The 12,620-nt window shown below is 41.3% G+C and overlaps 1 protein-coding gene across 4 annotated transcripts; it reads left to right on the top strand.

Moving 5' to 3' along the window:
• The first annotated feature begins 8,808 nt into the window (after positions 1-8,808).
• Positions 8,809-11,629, top strand: LOC149210821 (protein BPS1, chloroplastic-like). Of its 4 annotated transcripts, none has more exons than XM_089396797.1 (2): positions 8,809-9,073; positions 9,947-11,629. In XM_089396797.1, the coding sequence occupies exon 2, from the start codon at positions 10,243-10,245 to the stop codon at positions 11,371-11,373; it is 1,131 nt and encodes a 376-aa protein (XP_089252923.1). In that variant the 5' UTR covers positions 8,809-9,073; positions 9,947-10,242; the 3' UTR covers positions 11,374-11,629. The 4 variants fall into 4 exon arrangements, with proteins under 4 accessions (XP_089252923.1, XP_089252924.1, XP_089252926.1 ...); XM_089396798.1 differs by lacking the exon at positions 8,809-9,073 and adding an exon at positions 9,099-9,542; XM_089396800.1 differs by lacking the exon at positions 8,809-9,073 and adding an exon at positions 9,099-9,480.
• Positions 11,630-12,620: the final 991 nt, after the last annotated feature.

The raw sequence follows: 12,620 nt of genomic DNA on the forward strand, positions 1-12,620 counted from the left end.
AGGATGAGGTGGCAGCCACGACGAAAGAAACACGCAGCAAGCACGTGAAGATCAGTCCCGTCAACCGAGAAGTGAAGTTTAACCGAAAAGGGCGGCGGCAGATCTGTGGGAATGAATGCGGCAACAAACGAATGTGCAGGCGGATGATGGGTGACGTCACCCAACGGTCCGGCGGGGACAGCTCACCCCCGCGCCACGAGCTGTGCCGATTCAAAATCTAATCGGCTCGATTAAGCGTGTATCTCCATCAACCTCACTTAAAAACTCGAGTCGATCCTCTGCTTACCTCTGCATGTTGATACGCTGAGCTCTCGGCTACCTGAACGCTGGTAAAGCACCTCTCGACCGCCAGCCAACTAAAGCTCTTCCCGAAGCCTGCGCACTGCTCCTACAGGAACAGTTTCTATAGGAACGCCGTCCTACAGGAAGCAGTTTCTACAGGAACGCGGCTCTACAGGAAGGTGAAGTCTTCACGTAAAAAAAAGGTGGCAGAAAAGAGGTAACCCTGCAACTCCTTCCGCAATTGTTTTCCAAAGGTGGCAAAGTCATTTTTTCACCAGCTGGTCATAAAAAAATTGGATTGCCGTGCCTATACTATCGCTCCTACAGGATAGTTGTATAATCAACTGTGGTCTGAAAATTCATTGCATGTTCTGTCTTTAAGACCGAATTTCCTATGTATCCACCACCTCTGGTATAAACCACTGTGTTCATCATGCCTGGCGGGTTTATCAGGCGAGAGCCCACTAATTCAAATGCATTAAGGAGAAACCCGACAGTGGTTGAGCTCTTCACTAGAGCGCAATGGATGTCTTTCTGTGATAAACTACAGGGCTACGATGATGAAGTAGCCGAGGAATTTTTGCAGGCTCTGCAGCCTAAATCACAGACATTGGCCACGGTAACCTTCAGAGGTCTCAGCCTCGAACTCACCCCAGAGCATATCAGTCGGATTACAGAGCTGCCCATGGGTCTGCCATGGGACAAAGAAGAGCGGAAGATGAGCCAGCAAGCAAAGAAGGAGTTCTTCCCACCGGAAGAGTCATTCACCGAAGACAAAAATGGAGTCAAAAGGGCAAGCCTGTTGCCGCCATGGAACGAAGTCAGTTTACAAATTATGAAATATATCACCTGTGAGGGTCGATATAGCATTGTATATGTGTATCACTTCAGGCTGCTTAGCGAACTAAGACACCAGATTGACCTCCCTGCAGCACAGAGGTTGAGCATTCCTTACTTTCTACTACAGTCCTTAATGGAGTGTTCCACCAAGCTCAAGGACGGAATTCCGGACCAGATAGCCCACCATGGGCTAGTCAAGCTCCTCGTGGAGGATGCTCTCCGCTCATATAAAGTCCCCCTCGCTTGGGAATCATTTAGGAACTTATCCAGAACGGGGAACATAAAAATGTTGCTTGAAGAAGCGGAATCCTCTAACGGAGAAGAAGAAGAGCCAGCAGCCGGGAGTAAGAAAGGAAAAAGCCAAAAAGTTCCGGCTCCAGCACAGAAAAAGGAACGAAAGAAGAAGGAAGAGGGAAAAGATGACAAAGTCAAAGAGGACACCCCCATCCTATCAGCAAGGGAACAGAGGTTGAAAAGCAGGGCAGTCAAAGCTGAGGTGGCCCCTGCCAGCCCAAGCACCTTGTCAGCCTCTGCAGTCAAAGCCAAACGCAAAAGCCACGAAACAAGGCAAGAGAAGGTGGTGAGAGTTGCATCTGCAGGAACACAATCACAGGCTTCTACAGGAAGCCCGAAAACGCAAACTCAGGCCTCTACAGGAAACCCGAAAACAAAGACAAAGGTTTCTACGGGAAGCCCGAAGATCAGTAAAGAGCAGGCTTCTACAGGAAGCCCAAGAGCAACGACCAAGGCTTCTACAGGAAGCCCAAGAGCAACGACCAAGGCTTCTACAGGAAGCCCGAAAATTGTTGGAAAACAGGCTTCTACAGGAGGCCCAAAGACGGAGACAAAGGCTTCTACAGGAAGCCCGACAGTACAACCACAGGCTTCTACAGGAAGCCCGAAGACAGAGACAGGGGCTCCTACAAGAATCACAAGGCTGGAAAGAGGGGTTTCTACAAGAGGCCCAAAGGTCATTGCGAAACAGCCTCCTGTAGAGAGCCCGAAGACAAAGAAAGAATCTTCTACAGGAGGCCCGGAAGCGGGCAAAGCAGGGTCTTCCACAGGAAGCCTGAAATCAAAAAAGGAGGGACCCTCTACAAGGAGCTCCGAGGGAGCAAAACACAAGAAAGAGAAGGCTGACATCCTCGATAAGGAGGCAACAGCGGCACCGGCTGCCCTCAGCACACCTCCAAAACCGAAAGAGAAAAGGGAGAGGGAGACCCCTCTGCCACCTGAAGCCAGGAGAAGCAAGAGGATGTCCCCGAGCAAGCCACAGCCTTCACCCAGCGGCCATACCACTTCAGGGGACGTACCTACTTCACCCAGTGCAAGAACCCCCTCTAAACCATCAGCTACCCCCGAAAAGGGGAACCCAAAAATAACTTCCTGGACACGAAAGATAGGCCAGTCGCCTTCTGAAGCCCGACTCAAAGAAATAGAAAAAGGTAAGGAAGCATCACCCTCATCACCATCAGGGGCAGAAAAGGCAGGGCCATCAAAAGCAGAAAAGAAACAGCCTGTTCCGGTCCCGAGTCCTCGGCCAAGGACGAGGAGCAGGGGCAAGGTTGCTCAAGGATGAGCAAATGGTTCAGCTGGGGGGTGATGATGAGCCCCAATTTTGGTACAATTTGGGCTCATTTTGGCCTATTTTGCTTGCTCAAACCATTCATTTTTATTGTTTATGCATACACTTCTTAGTTTATTCATGTTGTTTGTAGGAGAAAGGATAGGCACTTTATCTACGTAGCTAATGCATTGTGATTCCAGGTTTTGGCATTAAAAGGGAGCAAAAGACAACGAAAAGGTGGCAAGGAGACAACGAGTTGGCATTGCTGACGTAAGGAGAGGTTGTCCACGGTCTTGGGGGACATTCCTCGGGATCCTCACCAAGAACTCCGAGCCCCACTCCATCCTCCCTCTGAGCTTAATACACGGCCATCTGTTCTACAGGAACAACAGTTCAAAACTGCTCTACAGGAAACAACATTTATGATCATCCTACAGGATCAGCAGTTAAACTATAGATTGAACAGCCAAGCTCCTAGAATCATGGATACTTGTTGGAGCATCGTTTTGTATAAGTATAGAGGCCTTAGCCTTGGTTAGGTTGTTGAAACTCTCGTGTTACTATTGTAATTTTGGAGCACAACTCAAGTTTTGTTCTCTTTTGTAAGCCAATTTGGCATGATATCAGATTATGAATAAAGAAGACAGTTTGTGATCTAGTTCTGAGTTTCTTAAGGAGACTATAGCTCTCAGGTTAGGGCCCAACCTGAGAGCCATAGATCCCCTCTACTGTAGTGTTGTTCCCATTTCATTTCCAGCACTTTGAGCTTTTCATTTGTACATGCAATTCGAATTACAGGTTGTTGAGTTGGTCTTTTTCATGAGTAGATAGGATTTGCTTATGGTGAGTTTGTTTACAGTCGTTTAGTGTAGCAGAGGATAGATAGAGTCCATTGGAGCTCCAACAAAAAGGCTGTTAGGACTCACTGCCATCTTTCTTGAAGATTGGGGTGCAGCCCATAGCTAGCCACCAAAAACATGCATTTCTTCACTTGACGATTGCTGCAATACAATCACTGTTACGTTAGATGCTTCCTTGTCATCCACTCATGCACTGCACTCCTTTACCATAGCTTCATGCAAATTCTCCTTCGCGTTTTTGATTGTTGATCATTGAATTATGAGCACAGGTAGTTAGGTTGATGCACTTTCGGTTTGATAACAGTCATAAGCATTTGTTACATTTACACTTCTCCCTCTCGGCCCATTACCTTCTCCTCCACCTTGATCACACATGCACACACATCTTCTCGACCTTCACTCCGCTCTGCTATCTCTCCAAAGACTTTCACTCCTCGCATAGCTCCATTCTCTAGCCCTCGTTGTTGACCTAGTCCTCCATCTTCCAACCTACTCCCTTCATTCACTCCCTATCCCATTCCTTCACTTCTACATCCATCACCAGCCTTATTCCTACCTTACACATCTCCCCCTACCATTCCATTACTCCTCCATCACTCCAAACACTCACGGTAGGTCATCCTGTAGCCAGTTGTAGACATCCTGTAGAAAACAGAGTATCTTGTAGGATCCTCCACAACCATCCTGTAGGAGGCCACTCTCTCGGTTGTTGAGCATCTGAATGCGAGGAACCTCTGTGGATGGATGCTAAGGATCCCTAGGGACCTCTCCTAGCCTCCCCAACCTATCCCACGCTTTCCTTCCTTCTCCATCCCATCCTGCACAACCAAACCCTAGTTAGCACAAAATCACAATCATTCCATACACTTAAAGGAAAAATACAAAAACATGTCTTTTATGATGCAATTAGCTTAGATCCATGCATTTTCACTTATTAGAGGTAATGACAACATTGGTAGAATTTTCATTCATATTCTTTGCATTGTAGAGGTTAGACTAGTTAAATTAGGGTTTCCTAGGTTTACATGCTTTGATTTGCTTTCAGATCATTTTCGCCAAGTAGAGTAGTTTTCTCTGAGTTAGCTTTCGTCCATCATTGATAAAGCTTCTTCTGTGAGCCTATAGAAGTTGGCTTGAGCCCTAGCGGACTTGTGCCAGCTGACCAAGTGACAGCTGCGACAAGAGCTAGTACTTGTGCATACAGCACCGTCGCTTCCAAGTTTGTACGAACTACCGGGTTGATAAAATGAGAGACAGGAAGCCCCAGGAGTTGTAGCATTATTGCTACAATACTGGAGCTCACCACTCGACTGACCACAACCCTTTTCAGGTGGGCTTGGGATTCCAGCCACTATGTCCCATTGATGTGGCCATGCCATTTGCAGCTACTCACGCAAATTCGGCTCATGTCCAGTCCAAAAAAGATAAGGCAAACAGCTTCATTGAGCACATCCAACATATTCTCGAGCAAGTCCATGACATTCTAGAGAAAGAAAATGCCAAGTACAAGCAACAACATGATCAACATCGGGTGCCACACAAGTTTTAGGTGGGCGACAAAGTCTGGTTGCATTTGAAAAAGGAATGCCTTACTAGAGCCTATCAGAAACTCAGACCACTCCGATATGGTCCTTACACCATTACCAAGGCTATGGGAGACAAAGAATTTGAACATTCCCCCATTCCTTGTCTGCACCCAGTGTTCAATGTGGATCGCCTTCGACCATACTTTCCACCATTACTAGACACATCCGACATTGCAGAACAGCTCACACCCACATAGTTAAATCCAGATTGCATGGAACAAGCTGCAACTGATCGGATCATGGACACACAGATCAAGCACACTCGCCAACAGAACATCCAACTGTATCGAGTTGTCAAAGCAGGTCAACTCCTTCACCAGGGCAAGTGGCTCACCAGGGACCAAGTTCAGCAGAAGTTTCCGCATCTCATGGAGGATCTCAACGCAATGGGGACCATTGCTTCCTAAGGGGGGAGGAACGATCCAGGTGGATATTAGTGGCCACCTGCCAAGTCCACTTGGACCCCCACCATTGTTTCTTTCATCTTTTCAGTTTCCTTAATTGTAGCACAGTTTACTATTTTTCACAATTTTTTAGGTCCTAAACATCCGGAGCCGTTTTGAGGCCCTAAACGACATTTTTTTGGGAAAATTGGGAGCATCATGGGACCATGGATTGACGTTGCTCTTCCCAGAGCTGTATTCTTCGAATAGATCTTTCTAACGAGATATTGTATGCGTCAAACGGAGATCATATGCCAAAGTTATGACCCCGGGAAGTTGATGTACCAATTTACCCAAATGGGGCCCACAGTTTGGCGTTTCATCTTCTCGGGTTAGGTTTTTCGATGTTTAGGGTTTTCCATTGCTTCTCAACAATAAATAGGCCTTCGAGCCTCATTATAACACAGTTCAGAGGCATGTAGCCACCACATCTCTTCTCAGAGATAAGCTACCATCGCCCTAGTTGTTTATTTCCATTTTGTGTTTGTAAGCATATCTCAGTGTTTTACATTAATGAAATGAAGTATTATTTCCGTTGCATCTTTGTATTTATGGATATCTCTGTAATTTGTTACGTTCCTGTTTAAATTCGGATCAATATCATAACTGCTCTTCATCGAATGGGTATTTTCACATGGAGTCAAATCATAGTAGGGTGGCAGGGAGGTGCTCCTATTTGGAAGGAGCCACTGAAGATGGGACTAAGAGGAGATTTATTACAACAATGGAACAATATAATGATGACTATGAAAAACTCAGGAATATGCAGAATGGAAGAAAATGATTCCCTTACCTGGAGGGGAAAAGGGAGGGGGAAGAAGTTCAAGTAAAGGACATCTACTCTATTTTAGTTAAAGGAATCCCTTCTCCTTTTCTAAATATTTTCCCGATGTCTCTGTGGAAAACTGGGGCTCCCTATAAAATGATTCATTTCTCCTGGCTTGTTTTTCACAATAAAAACCTTACTTGGGAGAATCTTCAAAAAAGAAACTGGATAGGTCCGGGTATATGCTTAATGTGCAAAGAGGAAGGAGAAAACAATGTTCATATGTTCCTTAAATGCAATCTCACTTTTCAGTTATGGAAGGATCTTGCTACCTATTTTGGTTTCAGTTTGGTGCCTCACTCATCTATGCAAGATGCACTGTTCTGGTGGAGTACCCAAAAATCTACATTCAGATCTATTCCTCAACTTTTTCTTTGGTTAGTTTGGAAGTGGAGGAATAAGTTAGTTTTCCAAGATGGGAAGGAAGATAAGAACACTGTGTTTGAGAAGATTATTTCTCTTCATAACTCTCTCCCAACCAAGATGACTCCGCATAAAAACAAGAATTCTAAGGTACAGAGGAGGGTACAGATGGTTTTTCCGAGAGATTTTTTTGATGGGGCAACACAACATGGTATATGTGCTTGCGGCTTTCTCATATCAATGAATGAAGAACAACATTTTTCCATTTTTTGGAATGGAGGGAATGGTTCAAACAACAAGGCTGAAGCTATGGCCCTTGCTGGTCTCCTACATTTTAGTACCTTCCTTAATATACAGAATCTTCAGATCTACGGTGACTCTAAAATCATGATTGAGCATGTCATAGGGAAATTATATAAAAAGAACCCCATGTTAACAGGGTGGATGAATAGGATAAACGTATTATGGACCAGAAGAAAGGACTTTTCTATCAATCATGTGGACAGATCCTATAATCATTGTGCTGATATCCTGTCAAAGAAAGGGCTATCAATGCAGCCGGGTGTATGGAAAATGGAGATTCAAATGGGATCAACCACATATCAGATTGAAGACTTTTCCTTGCCGGGTACTTGATCCATTTTGTTTTTGTCTCCCTCAGTTTATATCTTTTTTGCTCATGCCTTTTCATCTTCACAAAATGTATGTTTTCTCTATTACCTTTTTGATCTTCCTCAATCTGGTGGAGTATGATTTTATCTATATGGACCTCAATGGTCATCCTGGTGTCTATGAGCAAAGATAGTATCCTTTGCTAACATACTTAAACCTTCATCTCTCCATGCAAAGTTTTCTTCACTTTAGATGTGTTCTATTCAACATAGCCTTTTTATCATTTTGCTTGTAAGCATATCTCTAAATCTCTATGTAAATATGGTTAATATAAATATAAACGCTCCTTTTTTTCACACTGAAAAAAAAAATGAAAACACTTTGGAAATCTTTGGTTTGACTCATTAGATTGTGTATACAATGAAGAATATTCACACATTATTAAATCCAAGCCATCTATACATTTTATTTTTGAAAGAATGAAATTTCTAAAAACCTATTGGAAAATAAATCAAACTATCCACATTAAAAATACACTTTTAAATATATAAATAAATTTAATACTTTTACCAATTAATTGATATTTCAATTAGATAAACTACATAATTTATACTTATAATTTTGAAAAATAAAACAAAATTAATATATATATATATATATATATATATACAAGCATAGTCTAACGAGGTGGATTAGTTGCCGAAAGGTTATGGAAATTTCGGTTATATTTAGAGAAAATCCGGCAAGGATTTTTGTAAATCCAAGTTATAGTTGTTAAACTTCAAAATTTTAGGTGTCTTAGACGTTTGTGATGGTGCTGAATCTATTTCCACTGTCAAAAACACAATTCAAAAAATGGCTCTACAAGATTTTTTGAAATTTTTTTGTCTAGATTCTGGTCATTTTTGGCCGTCCAAGGAATTCCTCCGCCTCGTTAAACAATTCCTATATATATTCAAAACTCTTTTAAAAAAAAATAAATAAAAAAAACAAAAAACCAAACCTATATAAGTTATAAATTATACCTAAGTTTAAAGTTAAACTTATAATTATAACAAATCCTTTATCAAATTTAAAACAAAATTTATACACATGTTTCCTTGGTTCTTTCCCAAGTTTGATCAAATTTAAAACAAAATTTATAGACATGTTTAAAACAAAATTTATACACATGTTTCCTTGGTTCTTTCCCAAGTTTGATCAAATTTAAAACAAAATTTATAGACATGTTTCCTTGGTTCTTTCCCAAGTTTAGAAATCCACGTCAGTTCCTTTCCCGCAATTGACGCGACTTTGCTTTCGTCTTTTGACGGTGAAAGTGAAGGCTCAGGGCACCGCTGATTTCTCTATTACCGCTTTTGCACAATGACGGTACGGACAAAGACAAAATTCAAACATAATCTGGACCCTTTCAGCCATAACGTCTTTCATCCTTGGCCTAAAGATTTACTGTTCAGGATTAAGTGGAACTCCTTTTCATGAAAGCGCCGTTCGCACAACGCTCAGTCAAAATCAGATTGCGGATTCCTGTTGCAAAACGTTAGCCGGTAGTTGGATCATGCATAGTAGCGAAGATGTCGTGGTGTAGTTATCTTGTGAAAGGCTAGGGTTTCCAGGACTTTCCACCCAAAAATACAAGGATTTCAGAGCTACAATACTGTAATCGTCGTCTTCTTTGCCAATAATTTGTGCTGGTAAGCATAATTTCCTTACGGAAATGCTTTCAGAGAAAGAATAGTCTTGAATATTACAAAAGAAAAATATTGTGCAATTTTTGCTGCGTATCTGATGCTTGAATTTTCAACAATTTACGGGGAATACGGACATTTTTTAAGTAGAATCTTTGATTTTTTGTGATAGATAAGATCAAATCCGGCTCTTTATTCCCGAAAAGTATGGGAAAAATTCGTGGGGACGACTCCATGGCCCCTGCTTTAGGGAAATTAGAAGGAAAAACTCTTAAATAAACTTAACGGCCGAATTTTATGCTGAGTTTTACTGTTTGGGTGCTCTATAACACTTCATATTTCCAGTAGCCAGTGCGCATAAAATCCTTGAGCCTATGAAGGTCGTTTGAAAATTTTTGCACGCCCAAGTTGTGGTAAAGTTCGTGGCTTTTTTGCTCGGCAAGCTCTCAAATTGATAGAACAATATTCATTGCAGGTGATTGAGCTGTTAATTTAACTTTCTGTCCGGCTGGTCAGTCGACGGCTTCTTTTGCCCTTTTCTTTTTCTCTTTTTTGTTTTTCTTTTTCTTTGGCACCGTTTGCGGAAATGCCAAAGGATAAGTAGAATGGAGATAACCGCGTTTTTTTAAAGGAGTTTTTTCAATCGGAAATCCATTATTATGGTGGATTTAGTTGTTTGATGTGCTGATTTCCGCGCAGGCGTTCTAAGTATCCTTCGTTTTCAATATCTTTGCGGCTTTCACAAGTGATTGCTTCCGATCTTGCGTGTTTTTTTTTTTAATTGAGAATTTGGTCAACTGTTTAGATATATTGTTCTTGATATGTAATACCAGGTAATCTATGGGTTTTGACCACGCTTTCCTGTCTCTGTGGATGCAGGTTTGCAATTTGTGTGTTTGAGCGGATTGCCGAGAATTTCGTCTAACAACCAAGTGCTGATTAGGTAATAATTAACATCTTCACAATGAAATAAATTGATTCAAACCCTGAAGGGGAAAGGGCAGACCAGAGTAGACGTGAAAATTGCATAACAAAGTGTATCTGTGTTTTGCTTCCGAAGCTTTGGTTCACCCTGAGGAATATTGGTTCCAACACATTTTTAAGTAGGACCTTTTCTGCATATTGGTGCCTTTTTAGCTCTTCAACTGTTAGAGGAGTCAGGCCTTCATCTGACCATGAGTCGCCCTCATGATGGCCATTCAATGTCCTTGTTCTTTGGAAATCCTTTTAGAATGTTTATTCGTAAGCGGTCATTCAATTCCTCTGCAAGGGTTAATCAGATATTGAAAGGTTTTGAGACTGCTTTATTACAAAGATTAGAGCATCTCAAGCTGAATAAGCCAAAGGGTTTTATAGATTTGACATGGATGCAACAGGCCATGGAAGTCTTGTTCACACTACATAGTGATCTGAGATCCTTAGTTGTGGATATCCAGTTTCCTATAGCAAAATGGGATAAAAAATGGATTGATCAATATCTGGATGACACTGTAAATCTGCTTGATATTTGTATTGCATTGAATGCTGAAATCTCATGTCTCGATCACCGCCATCTTATAGTCCAGTATGTATTGCATTTGCTGAATTTCTCTGATGGAATTCCATCATCTGACAAGCTATTTCGTGCCAAAGATCATCTGGGAGAATTGTTAGGAGAAACAAAAGCCGAAGAGAAAAATGGTGCGTCCCAAACCAACAGAAAAATTGAGAATTGTGCTGCCATGTTAGAGGGTATGTGTAAAAGTCTTCACCTAAGGAAGGTGAAATCCTCGGCCAAGAGCAGAGTTCTATTGAGGGCTATATATGGGGTGAAGGCAACAACTATATTCATTTGCAGTATTCTTGTATCTGTCTTTGCGGGTTCTTCTGGTCCATTGGTGGACTTAAGAATTCCTGATCAGTTTTTGTGGTCAGTTTCATTTATGACGTTGCAACAAGACGTGAATGAAAAAATCAGGGGAGGGTTTGACCTGGGCCGTGTTACAGTTCTGAAAGAGTTGGAGAGCTTGAATGCAGCAGTTAAAAATCTTCACTCAACGATTCAGATGTTATCCCTGGAGATACCAGGAGGAAAGGAAAGGCAGTTTCAGCTCACAGAGGGATCAGAGCAATCAGAAAAGCTAAGACAGCCAGTTCAAGAATTACAGAAAAGTGCAGATTTACTTTCCCAAGGTTTAGATCCTCTCACAAAACAGATCAATGCATGTTTCCAGATTATTCTTAAAGGAAGAAATGCTTTTCTTGATAGCCTCGGATTTTATGGGGATAAAGACACGAAAATTGGAGATGAACTCTTTAAAAATTGAACAAATGGAGTTGATCAGAGACAGAAAGTGTCTTTTTGGATGTCGGATGAGTTTCCATTTGCCCCCATAAGTTACGAGTGCATTGAGGTGCGTGTCACGCTCAGGGCTTACTACTGGTTTTTCAGATGGATGAGTTTTGCACCATATGTATTTGTATATATTGATGGGCTGATATGTGTAATCTTTGAGTTTTCAAACATATGTATAATCTTTGAATTTTTAAATATATGTATATTTTGTGTTTTTTTGATCCCGACTTCGTAAAGTATCTTGTTTCTTCACATCCTGTCTTTGTATTTTATTAGTGTTCCAAATTCATATTGCTTTTAAAGAATCAAATATGGTGACATCTCTATATACACATCTTTTCTTTAATCAGCTTGCATCTTATGCCAGGATTCATCATTGTGCAGCATTTCTTAGGGATATTTTATGGTAATGAATGACTATTTGCCTGCAAACTTTTTCCTGTTCTTATGCATATAGTTGATATGCCAATGTCAATGGCTCAGGTCCGAAGACATTCTTTTCACCATACATATTATTTCGGTTCATTGTGTTTTGGTCCAGTATTCAATCTCTCTCTAAATGCAAGGGTTGCTCACGTACAGCCATAATTCTCACATTCATGGCTGTAGCTTTCTATAATTTGTAATTTTGTATAATTTGGTTACAGGATGCTCATGGCAGTTTGCTCAGGGATAAGCCTCCCAATTTCCCCTAACGGGACGATAATTAGTAACATAGATCGGACTCTCTGTTAATTCAAAGAACTGAATGTTATTGAATTACTCCTGGATATAAATCTCGGTCATTAATTGGGTGCTTGAACTTGGGACATTATCATGGCAATGCCTTGTGTCAATCACCGTGCCACAGCTTAATACTGTCTGCAGCCCGTGTATGAGAACGAATACAGTTGCTTTCTATTTTGGCTTCAAGGTATGATTTCACAAAAGTTGATATCTCAATCTAGTCAAATTAAAATAGTTAGACTGGGGTAAACTAAAGAAACGCTAAAACAGTACTAAACTGTGCAAGATATAATCAAGCTTTAGTTGATAAATGATGGTTGAACAAACAGTGTGAAATGGCCTGTAGTTTGTTTACTACTTTTATGATGATGATTTAACAGTGTAAAATATGCCATAGTTTGGTTACTAATATGATGACGATATTGGGTGGTGTTATCTCATGAATTGGGAAAATGGAAAATCTGGTCCTGGAGATTATCATGCTTTTCTAGC

The sequence above is a fragment of the Pinus tabuliformis genome, chromosome 1_2 (assembly GCF_031772625.1).
Source record: "Pinus tabuliformis cultivar Carrire ecotype Pingquan chromosome 1_2, CPIR1, whole genome shotgun sequence".
Taxonomy (NCBI): Eukaryota; Viridiplantae; Streptophyta; class Pinopsida; order Pinales; family Pinaceae; genus Pinus; species Pinus tabuliformis.